This window comes from Dipodomys spectabilis, unplaced genomic scaffold, assembly GCF_019054845.1.
Source record: "Dipodomys spectabilis isolate Male_0828 unplaced genomic scaffold, ASM1905484v1 ptg000004l, whole genome shotgun sequence".
In the NCBI taxonomy this organism is placed as follows: Eukaryota; Metazoa; Chordata; class Mammalia; order Rodentia; family Heteromyidae; genus Dipodomys; species Dipodomys spectabilis.
This window is the reverse complement of record NW_024870681.1, coordinates 8631675-8643830: the sequence shown is the minus strand read 5'-3', so window position 1 is coordinate 8643830 and position 12156 is coordinate 8631675. Positions and strand designations below refer to the sequence as shown.

The window sequence follows — 12156 nt, the reverse complement described above, 5'->3', positions numbered from 1 at the left end:
CTCTACCACTGAGCCACCTTCCCAGCTTTGGCAACTCTTCTTTGAGTCGAACCATAGCTTTCTTAGGCTCATGGACTGTAGATGAATAAAGTAATATACATTGAAGAAGATTATGTTTTTCTTTTTACTGAGTTACTGATCATTAACACTGAAATACCAATTTTTTTTTTGGGGTCCGGTCGTAGGGCCTGAACTCTGGGCCTGGGCGCTGTCCCATAGCTCTTCAGCTCAAAGCTAGCACTCTACCACTTGAGCCACAGCACCACTTCCAGCTTTTTTCTTTTTCTTTTTTTGCTTATGTGGTGCTGAGGAATTGAACCCAGAGCCTCAGGCATGCAAGGCAAGCGCTCTACTACTGAGCCACCTTCCCAGCTCAGCTTTTTTCTTTTTGCTTATGTGATACTGAGGAAATGAACCCAGGGCCTCATGCATGCAAGGCAAGCGCTCTACCACTGAGCCACCTTTCTAGCCCTTGAAATATCAATTGAAGGAAACCCCTTCCAATTCCTTTAGAGCAAGGGGTGGGAAATTTTTTTTTTTTTTTGGTCTACCATCATTTGAATACTTATGACATTATTTACAAACCATACAAAATTATCAATACAGGTAAATAAGCCTGACCCAGCTGCTAAACATACATGTCTGTCCTGTCAACTACCAAATGATTTCAAGAGTTGAATAACAGGACGTTATTATTGTTGTTTCAGGATTTATAGTTATAGGTGACTAAGAGACCAACAATGTCATTGACAATTACAGCAACAATTTCCCAGTTAATGTCGAGCACATAAAGATACTGCATCAAGTTCTTTAAAGCCCAGATTTAGAAAATTAAATTACATAAACAGCAGATGTTCAGGCTAAGGAAGGAAAAGAGTTGAAACAAACCTAATTATTCAACAGTCTTTCCTTGAATACAGGACTGAAAACTGAAATCTTCACTTCTATCAAGAACTATCACAGTCACGATATAGTCTGTTAAACTTAATCCCTACACGATTTGTGTTTCAAGCCAATAATCAAGCTGAATTTCCTTCCAAATTGGAGCTGGAATTCTTTATTCTTTTATGTTTTTCGAAAATTTTATTTGGATAACGAAATATAGGGGGGGAGAGAAGCAGGGAAAGAGAGAGGCAATGGAAAGGTTATTTAGAATAAAAGGAAAGGAAGATGTGTAAAGTTGATTGAAGGAGTAATTTAATAATTGTGAATGCCTAATTTTTACTGTATGGCTAAACTATGCATTCTGCGGGGAGAGGGCCCCCAGTTTTATTTTTTTACCTGAAAACTCCCGATGCAGACTCACTGAACACACACACACACACACGTACGTAAGAACTTCTTCCAGTGCAAAGTCTCCCTCGCCCTGCATAGAACAGGCTGCGGGTGGGCGGGATCCCGCTCGCTCCCTCCACCCACGTTTTCCACCCCCACCCCTCCCATCCCGCATTCCTTCCCTCCAGCAGCGCGTCGGCGTGGCTGACGTCATGACGCCGCACACGCAGCCCCGCCCCTGCAGTGCTCAGCGCTGGGACGGAGCCCGGGTTCTTCTCAAACCCGGAATGTGAGGCTTGGCTCGGCCCCCGCTCGCCTCGGCCTTAGCTCGTCTCGACTCCGCTCTGCCCGGCTCGGCTCGGCTGTCTGCCCGGTCCCGTCCCGCTCTTTTACACCAGGCCCTTGGTCCGCTTCCTCGGTCGTCTTCTTCCTCGCTCCGAGAGCAGCAGGGGCGGCCCTGCCCTTCAGCCGGGTGTCCGCGTGGCCGCCGCCGCCGCCGCCGCCCCTCCGAATCCTCCGGGGCCGCAGAGGGGTTCGCTACGGAGGGAGGCGGGGGCCTTCGAGAGGCGGAGGCGGAGGAGGCGGAGGAGGAGGAGGGAAGGAAGATGGCGGCCGTAGAACTAGAGTGGATCCCAGAGACTCTCTACAACACCGCCATCTCCGCGGTCGTGGACAACTACATCCGCTCCCGCCGAGACATCCGCTCCTTGCCGGAGAACATCCAGTTCGATGTTTACTACAAGGTACGGGCCGTGGGCCTGCTCGCTGCGCCCCGGCCGCAGCCCCGCGGGGCCGCACCCCCTTCCACGTCGGCGAACCCCCCCCCCCCCCGCAGTTAACCCCTCACCCCCGTAGCAAGAGCAGCCCGCCTCGGACGCGCCTGCTGCCCTGGCCAGTATCACTCAACTCGCCAGATTCCCCCGGCTCCTAAGCTTTGAGGCCTGGACATTTCTTCCTGATGAGCCTTGCCTCCTTTTGGCGTCCCCCTGCTACTCGGTGCCTTCCTCCCCCCTCCCCCCCCCCCCCCCCCCCCCCGGCCTTGGGTAGGCCTTTTGCGGGGAAACTCCTCCATGGCGCCCCTGTCCCACCCAGTCCTTCTCTGCTGTGTTATCTTAGGGCTGTTTTCCGCCTTCTCTTCCCAATTATCAGCTGGACTTTTTTTTTTTTTTTTTGCTTGTAGTCTTCCTCCCTCCCCTTTCCCATCTCGCTGATTCCACCCCCACCCCCCTTTCCCCTGCTTTCATTTCTTATTCTCTTCCCAAATCTCAGGAGAGTTAGAGATTTTCTTTTTCTTTTTTTGGGAAATAGTCCGTGTGGTTTATTTGCATATTCTTGAAAGCTTTGATTTTTGTTGTTGTTGTTATTTATACTTGGTGTTAAGTTGGTTTTTTTTAAATTAATGAGTGTTAGTCGACTGAAAAGAGGTGGTATTTTCTTAAAAAAAAAACAACAGAAAATTTAAATTGTATACATGTGTTTGAAAGTTGCAATCTTGCCGCATTCCTGAATCGCTTCCCTCCATCCCCCCTCCCTCAAAAAAAAAAAATGTGAACAGAAAGTCTCCATACCACTCTCCAAGGAGTTTCAAGGGTAAGTGTCCTTAGAGGTGGACAATTTTGCAGTGTTTTGAGAGGGAGGAGAATTTTATGGACTTGGAAACCTCCCTTTTCCTCTCCTCCACATTTGAATTTGAACACTGGATTTATTATTCTGTTCTTGACTTGAATCAGCATGGATCACTCCAGTTTGCAGTAGCCACCCTTGCAAAATGTGACCTGAAGTAGAAGAGGATTTTTTTTTTTGGTCTTAAACACTTCCTCTTGGTTTGTAAGTTGGCTGGAACAGTGTAAGTCGATATTTAACAGATGTGTATGTCCTTCTGTATGTCTAGTGTTTTACGGCAGTTGTTTTACTGGGAAGATTGCCTGCTTTCTCCAACCTCAGAATATTTTTTTCAGGATTTGCAACTGTCGTGGTGCATTCTAAACCCAGCTGCTTTGCACCAATCCTGTTATTGCAATTATTTTTCCCCTAAATATGTGGAGATTTATTTTGGTTATGCATAGTATTATTTGTGGATTTAGAGGAAATTTTCCATTCTTTCCAGATCTCTTTGATACATTGTGTGTAGCTAAGGAAATTTTTTGCAGTAAGATGCTTTCCTCCCCAAGGGCAAATTAAATTTTCCTTTCTCAACCTGGGAAATTGCAACTTTGTATGTGCTATTTCTGTAAATTTCATTAAATCATGTGTGAACTTGTACAGTTTTTAGAGGAAAGCACTGGTAATTTAATAGTACCTTTACTACTTGAATTCCCTCACAATACTTGAGTATCTTTTAGTAATTTCCACATCTAATTGAAGGTCTTCCTTCGAAGGTTATTATTAGGGAGTCTGAACAGATAGTGCTTTTGTCACATTTTCTGTCTCGCATATTCAGAATTTTAATATTGCTTCTTTTTGGTGCTTTTTACTCCTTAATAGCTTTACACCTATTGTAAGTATGGCACTGTGCTAAGATGAAGGAAGGTATTTGATCTGTGCCCTGAACAGTGTTGTTATCTTGATCAAGCCTTACAGTTAAAATATGAATTCATCTATTTTTATAGACAAGGACGTTAAGGAATTTAGTTCAAGTTTCAAACCTCATATTTCGAAGTGCCTTTTGCTCAGACAGATTTTGTATTTTGCAGTAGCAAATTATTGTATTGAAAAATATTATAAAACTTTTTTTGGTTCTGGGACTTGAACTCAGAGTCTGGGTGCTGTCTCTGAGCTTTTTTTTGTTCAAGGCTAAAGCTCTACCGACCACATTGGGGGGGGGGGTATAATTGGAGGTAAGAGTCTCACATACTTTACCACCTGATTGGCTTTGAATTGTGATCTCAGATCTCAGATCTCAGCCTCTTGAATAGCTAGGATTATATGCATGAGCCAAGGCATCAGACCTAGAACTGTTCTTTTAGCTCCTGTAGAAATAGGGTAAAAATCAGTGAATCTTTTGTTTCTGTTTCTGTTTTTTTTTTTTGGTCCATAGTGGGGCTTGAACTCTGGGCTTGGGCACAGTCCCTCAGCTCAAGGCAAGGGCTCTACCACTTGAGGCACAGCGCCACCTCCGGTTTTTTGGTGGTTTATTGGAGATGAGAGTCTCAGGGAGGGGGCTGAGAAGGTGGCTCAGTGGTAGAGCGCTTGCCTTGCATGCATGAGGCCCTGGGTTCGATTCCTCAGCATCACATAAGCAGGAAAAAAAAAAGCTGGAAGTGGTGCTATGACTCAAGTGGTAGCGTGCTAGCCTTGAGCTGAAGAGCTGAGGGACAGTGCCCAGGCCCAGAGTTCAGGCCCCATGACCGGACCCCAAAAGAAAAAAGAGTCTCAGGGAGTTTCCTGGCTGGTCTGGCTTTGAACCGTGATCCTCAGATCTCAGTTTCCTGAGTAGCTAGATTACAGGCATGAACCACCAGCACCCGGCTAAGTCAATGAATCTTTTTTTTTGGGGGTCCGGTCGTGGGTACCTCAGCTCTTTAGCTCAAGGCTCTCACTCTACCACTTGAGCCACAGTGTCACTTCTGGCTTTTTTTTTTTTTTCTGCTTATGTGTTACTGAGGAATCGAACCCAGGGCCTCAGGCATGCAAGGCAAGCGCTCTACCACTGAGCCACCTTCCCAGTCCATGTCAATGAATCTTGATACTTCTCTGTCTCTGTCTCTTTCTCTCTCTCTCTCTTTGTGGTACTGGGGTTTAGAACTCATGGCCTTGCTTCTTGCTTAGCTTCCTTGCTCTGCCACTGCTCTTTACCTCTAGACTCACCTCCAGCTCTGCTTTTGGCTGGCTATTTTGGAGATAGGGTATAGTGGATTTTTCTGCTCCACTATCCTGGAACATAGATCCTCCAACTTCAGCCTCCTGGACAGCAGCATTGCAGGCATAAGCCATAGTGCTAGACAGGACTCCTGTTTACAGAAATACAAGAAGGAAAAATTTTAAATACTATACCAGCTCATACTAATAGGTGCTTTTTAAGGTACTTTAAATTTACATATATAGATACTCATCCTCTCCCCAACTTGTAAAAATTTTAGGATATGTACTGTTTCTTTCTTTTTTTTTTTTTTTTTCTTGTCAGTCGTGGACCTTGAACTCTGGGCCTGAGCGCTGTCCTTCAGCTCTACAGCTCAAGGCTATTGCTCTACCACTTGAGCTACAACGCCACTTCAAGTTTTCTGGTGGTTTATTGGAGATGAGAGTCTCAGAGACTTTCCTGGCCAGGCTGGCTTTGAACCAAGACCCTCAGATCTCAGCCTCCTGAGTAGCTAGGATTACAAGCATAAGCTACCGGCGCCTGGCATGTACTTCTTGTTTCCAATTTTCTCCACTTTAAAGAGAAACTATCAGATCTCTCTGCTAGTACTAATTTCCGCACATGGTTATGGACAAAATTGTAGTTATTTTTGTAATCAAGGTTTCCCAAACTTCTTGGTTGGTATAATCTAGTATTACCGTATTAGTTTTGATCAGTACCTTTAGGAGAGAGCTGTGGGATGAATGAGGTAAAATAGGAATGTTGACTGCTCCTTAAGGAGGATAGGAGAGATAAGTTGTTGAGTAGAATGTAAAATGAATATGAAGTGGCCGAGTGCAGGCAGCTCATGCCTGTAATCCTAGCTACTCAGGAGGGTGAAGTCTGAGGATCATGGTTTGAAGCCAGTCCAGGCAGGAAAGTCAGTGAGACTCTCATCTCCAATTAACCACCAGAAAACCCGGAAGTGGCGCAGTGACTCAGAGTTACCAAAAGAGTTCAGGGACAGCACCTGCATCCTGAGTTCAAGCCCCATGACCGGCACCCCCTCGTCCTCCCCCAACATATATATTCCAATGGCCTCCTTTTTTTGGGGGAGGGGGGGGTCGGTCGCAGAGCTTGAACTCTGGGCCTGGGCGCTGTCCCTCATCTCTTCAGCTCAAGGTGAGAGCTCTACCACTTGAGCCACAGTGCCAGCTGGAATATATTTTTTAGCCAAATGTCAGAAACAGAGTGAGAGGTTAAATATACCAGTTAGGGTAGAAATTAATTATGGAGCAGAGACTGAGCAGAAACAATTAACAAGTCTTTCCCCCTTTTGTCTTCTTTACTGTACATAAAGTATTTGTTCTAAATTAGAGTTGGGAAAAGAGTGCTTCTTTCTCTGAGGCTTGTAAGGAATAGTTACCATAAATGAGGAGGTGGTCTGCTGAGGGTAAGGAAGTTCGAATGGTATATTTTTGTAGGAAAGTTGTAAATGGCTACTGAGGTACATGAGAAGGTTACCTGACTAAAACTGTGTTAAAGAATAGACAGGGGGCTGGGAATGTGGCTTATTGGTAGAGTGCTTGCCTAGCATGCATGAAGCCCTGGGTTCGATTCCTCAGTACCAGATTCACAGAAAAAGCTGGAAGTGGTGCTGTGACTCAAGTGATAGAGTGCTAGCCTTGAGCAAAGAGAAGCTCAGGGATAGTGCCCAGGCCCTGAATTCAAGCCCCATGACTGGCAAAAAAAAAAAAAAAAAAAAGGGCTGGGAAGTTGGCTCAGTGGTAGAGTGCTTGCCTTCCATGCCTGAGGCCCTGGATTCGATTCCTCAGCACCACATAAGCAAAAAGAAAAAAGCCGAAGTGGTGCTGTGGCTCAAGTGGTAGAGCACTGGCCTTGAGCTGAAGAGCTGAGGGACAGTGCCCAGGCCCAGAGATCAGGCCCCACGACCAGACCCAAAAAAAACCCCAAAAACAAGCAAACAAAAAACCCCCACCAAAACACCAGAAGTTAGTCTAGGAAGAAGCCAAAGCATATTTAGCATTTTATTACAAAGTTATGGGACAATGTTAAATTTCAAATCAGTGGGGAAATTTATCTGTCTCTCTCTCTCTCTCTCTCTCTCTCTCTCTCTCTCTATCTCTCTATCTATCTATCTATCTAATCTATATTGATGGATCATGGTTTATATCCCTCACCTCTTCAACTCAAGGCTAGCACTCTACCAGTTCCACTTCAGGTTTTCTGGTGATTTATTAGAGATAAGAGTCTACTGTGGCACTGGGTGCTGTGGCTCACGCATGTAATCCTAGCTACTCAGGAGGCTGAGATCTGAGGATTTCAGTTCGAAGCCAGACCAGGGACAGGAAAGTCCTTGAGACTCTTATCTCCAGTTAACCACCAGAAAACCAGAAGTGTACTGTGACTCAAATGGTGTTGTGGCTCAATTGGTAGAGCACTTGCCTTGAGCTAAAGAGCTCAGGGACAGTGCCCAGGCCCAGAGTTCAAGTCCCATGACAAAAAAAAAAAAAGTCATGGATTTTCCTTTCTGGGCTGGCTTTGAACTGTGATCCTCAGATCTCAGCCTCCTGAGTAGCTAGGCTTACAGGTGTGAGCCTCTGGCGCCTGGCAGGAAATATTTTTAAATGCTTTGAATAACTGTTTTGTTTTGTGAAACATCATACCATATAACAAAATAAAATGAATAAATTTAATATGTAAATATGATTATTGAGATCCTAAAATTTGTAGAATAAGTTATTAGTGATGAGTCTGTAATTCCCATTTCCTGCATGGGGAGCAGGAAATATTTCTATTTTTTTTTTCTATTTCTCTCTACTTTAACACTGTTAAACCAAAATAAATCCTTGCTAAACTTTCAAAAAATATTAATAGGTCAGTGTGCTGGGAATGTGGCTTAGTGGTAGAGTGCTTGCCTAGCATGCATGAAACCCTGGAATTGATTCCTCAGTACCACATAAAAAAAGCCAAAAGCGCTTTGTGGCTCAAGGGGTAGAGTGTTAGCCTTGAGCAAAAGAAGTGCAGGGGCAGTGCTGAGGCCCAGAGTTCAAGTCCCAGGACTGGCAAAAAAAAAAAGGAGGAAAACCACATTTTATGAGGACAGTGCAAATGACTTTAGCAGATAAAAGACAAGCTTTATAATAAAGAAAGATCTAATGTAAATCATCAGATAAGGCAACCAACTCGTATCCAGAAGGCCTTAATAGGCAGCCCATTTATAAAACAGGCAATAAGAGAAAATAGGAATGGTTGGATAATAACCATTAAAAGGATGCACAACCAAAATGTATCAGACCAAAGCAATCATGAGGAAGAAAAAAAATCCAGAATTTCTATTGCTGAATACCTAGCAATATTAAGATAATACAGTATTGGCACACTGAAAAGGCAAATAGATTAATGGAACAAAGCAGCCCAGAAAAAGACTGATAGGTAAACTGTCAAGTGTTACAACAGAACATTGGAGCAAGGAAAGTTAAATAAATGGTGTTGGTCAGTTAGGTGTCTATATGAGGGAAAAAAATATCTTGGTCTTACCTCATATTCTATACTAAAGTCACTTCAGATGTATTGCTGATCTAAATGTGAAAAATAAATGCAAGAAAAAAAAGCCATGCTGAATTTTTTTTTTTTGTTGTTGTTGTTGTTGTTGTGGGGCTTGAACTCTGGGCTTGGGCGCTGTCTTTGTGCTCTTCAGCTCGAGCGCTCTACTGCTTGAGCTAGCGGTTTATTGGAGATAAGAGTCTCACGCACTTTCCTGCCCGGGCTGGCTTTGAATCGCGATCCTCAGATCTCAGCCTCCTGAGTAGCTAGGATTACATGCGTGAGCCACCGGCGCCCGGCTCATGCTGAATAATTCTTAAAAATCGTAGCACTGGGGCATTTTATTATAAAAAAAAGTTGGGAAGCAAGCTAATGTGAACTTAAAATTCAAGCTCATGACCAACAAAAAAAGAAAATTTTTTCTAGGTCCATCCATTTCCTCACAAATGACACGTTATTCTTTTTTCTTTTTGTCTGTGCAGAAACTTCATCATTTGATGTAATCTCATTTGTCGATTCTCTTTCTGATTTGCTGAGCTCTTGGAACTTTACTAAGAAAGTTCTTGTACATGCCATTACTTTCTAATATTTCTCTCAATACATTTCTAATGTTTCATGGTTTTGAGTCTGATGATGAGGTTTTTGATTCATTTTGAGAGATTATCAGTGTAACAGGGATCTGATTTTACATATATAAGTCTGGTTTTCCTAACACCATTTGTCGAAGAAGCTGTTTTTTCAAACATACGTATTTAAATTCCTGGGTTTCTGTCTTCCAGTTTATTCCATTGGTCTTCAAGGCCTGTTTTTGTGCTAGTACCAATTATTCTTGTTATTGTAGTTCTGTAGTAATGTTTCAAGTCTGGAATTGTGATGCCTCCAGCTTTGCTGTTTTCCTCCAGATTTGCTTTGGCTATTTGGTTCAGTATGAATTTTTGGATTGTTTTCTCTAGCTAAGTAAAATTGACATTGGGATTTTGATGGGTATTGCATTGGATTTGTATAGCTTTTGGCAATATAACCATTTTCATAATTCTTCTGCTGATCCATGAACATATGTCTTCTACTTCCTAGTGTCTTAATTTTTTTTTTCCAGGCTTTTAAGGTTTCTGTTGTGGAAGTGTTTCACTTTGTTAGCGCTTGCTTGCTTTTTCTCTTTCTTTTCTTTTCTTTTCTCTTTCTTTCTTTCTTCCTTTCTTCCTTTCTTTCTCTCTCTCTCTCTCTCTCTCTCTTTCTTTCATACTGGGGATCGAATTTAGGGGATCACATTTGCTAGACAGGTAGGTACTCTACCACTTGAGCCACACCTCCACCTCTAATCCATTTGATTAGGTTTATTCCTAGATTTTTGTTGTTTTTGTGTTGAGGTTATTGCAAATGGTAGTGGTTTCCTGATTTCTCTTTGTCTATTCATTGTTAGTATACAGAAAAGCTACTGATGTTTGTGGATTAATTTTGAATCCTGCTACTTTGCCAAAGTTACCAATCAGTTCTAGGAGATTGGGGATGGGGTCTTTAGGATCTTGTAGATATATCATACCGTCTTTGAATAGAGATATTTGACTTCTTTCCCTATTTAGATCTCTTTTATGTCTTTTTTCGTGCTTTATTGCCCTGGCTAGGAATTCTAGCATTATATTGAAAAGAATGGAGAAAGAGGACATCTTTGTCTTGTTCCTCATTTTAGAGGAAATGTTTTTTTTTTAACCATTAAATATGATATTGGCGGTAGAAGCATTCTTCTGCCTTCCTAGCTTTTCTGCTCGTTGCTGGAACTCTACCACTTGAGCCATGCCTCCACTGTTGGCTTTTTGTTAGTTATTTCGAAGAGTTATATGTCTTGGCTGCCTCCAAATCACTACATTTCCATCAACATTGTATGAGGGACACTCCCCCTCCCCCCCAATATTTGTCAGCATTTGTTGTTTTCTTGATGGTTGCCTTTCTAACTGGAGTGAGATGGAATCTTAGTGTGGTTTGATTTACATTTCCTTTATGGCTAAAGCCGTTGAACACATTTCTTCATGTATTTTTATCCAGTACTGGAGCTTGAATTCAGTGCCTCGTGCTGTCAGCTTTTTTTTTCCCTCAAGGCTGGTGTTCTGCTACTTGAACCATACCTCCACTTCTGGCATTTTACTGCTTATTCTGTAGATAGAGTTTCTTCAATTTGTCTGCCCATGCTGGCTTCAAACCAAGATCCTTAGATCTTAGCCTCCTGAGTAACTAAGATTACAAGAATGAACCACCAGTGAATGCCAGCTCTTCATGGATCTATTAGCCATTTGTATGTTTCTTTTATATCTTTTTTTTTAGGTTCTTTGAATGTTCTTGCTATTAATTATTTATCTGTTGAATAGCTAGCAAAAAATTTTTCCCATTCTGTCTGTTGTCTCTTGGTGCTTGTAATTGTCTTTTGCTATGCAGAAACCTTCAAATTTGGTACAATACCATTTGTTAATTCTTTTTTTGGGGGTCAGTCATGGGGCTCGAACTCTGGGCCTGGGCACTATCCCTGAGCTCTTCAGCTCAGGGAAAACACTCTACCACTTGGAGCCTGGCGCCACTTCTGGTTTTCTAGTGGTTAATTAGAGATAAGAGTCTCATGGACTTTCCTGCCCGGGCTGGCTTTGAACCTCGATTCTCAGATCTCAGCCTTGTGAGTAGCTAGGATTACAGTCATGAGCCACTGGTGCATGGCTGCATTTGTCAATTCTTTTTTTCTTTTTCTTTTTTGCCAGCCCTGGAGCTTGAATTAAGGGCCTGGGCAGTGTGTGTGTGTGTGTGTGTGTGTGTGTGTGTGTGTGTGTGTGTGTGTGTGTGTGTGTGTGTGTGTGTGTGTGTGTGTGTGTGTGTGTGTGTGTGTGTGTGTGTGTGTGTGTGTGTGTTACTGAGGAATCGAAGCCAGGGCTTCCCCCATGCTAGGCAAGCACTCTACCACTAAGCCACATTCCCAGCCCTCTGTGTGTGTGTGTGTGTGTGTGTGTGTGTGTGTGTGTGTGTGTGTGTGTGTGTGTGTGTGTGTGTGTGTGTGTGTGTGTGTGTGTGTGTGTGTGTGTTACTGAGGAATCGAAGCCAGGGCTTCCCCCATGCTAGGCAAGCACTCTACCACTAAGCCACATTCCCAGCCCTCCATTTGTCAATTTTTGATCACATTCTCTGAGCATCTGGTATTCAGAAAAAAATCCACCTGTGCCTATATATCTTCCAGACTTTTTCTACATTTTCCTGTAATAGATCAGAAATTTCAGGTTTTACTTTGAGTTCCTTGATCTAATTGGAGTTGATTTTTGTATGAGGTGAGAGGTAGAGGGCTAGTTTAAAAGATTATTCTGGGGCTGGAAATGTGGCTTAGTGGTAGAGTGCTTGCCTAGCATGCATGAAGAAGCTCAGGTTCAATTCCTCAGTACCACATAAACAGAAAAGGCTGGGAGTGGTGCTGTGGCTCAAGTGGTAGAGTGCTAGTCTTGAGCAAAAGTTCAGGGACAGTACCTAGACCCTGAGTTCAAGCCCCAGGACTAGCCAAAAAAAAAAAT

At 43.2% G+C, this 12156-nt stretch overlaps 1 protein-coding gene across 1 annotated transcript in view; it reads left to right on the top strand.

Annotated features, from left to right (window-relative positions):
• The first annotated feature begins 1514 nt into the window (after positions 1-1514).
• Appbp2 (amyloid beta precursor protein binding protein 2) overlaps positions 1515-12156 on the top strand; it is a 63390-nt gene continuing 52748 nt past the window's right edge. The window contains exon 1 of the mRNA XM_042691297.1: positions 1515-2018. Coding sequence (XP_042547231.1) covers positions 1881-2018 — 138 coding nt within the window. The 5' untranslated portion in view covers positions 1515-1880. The remainder of the gene's footprint in view (positions 2019-12156) is intronic.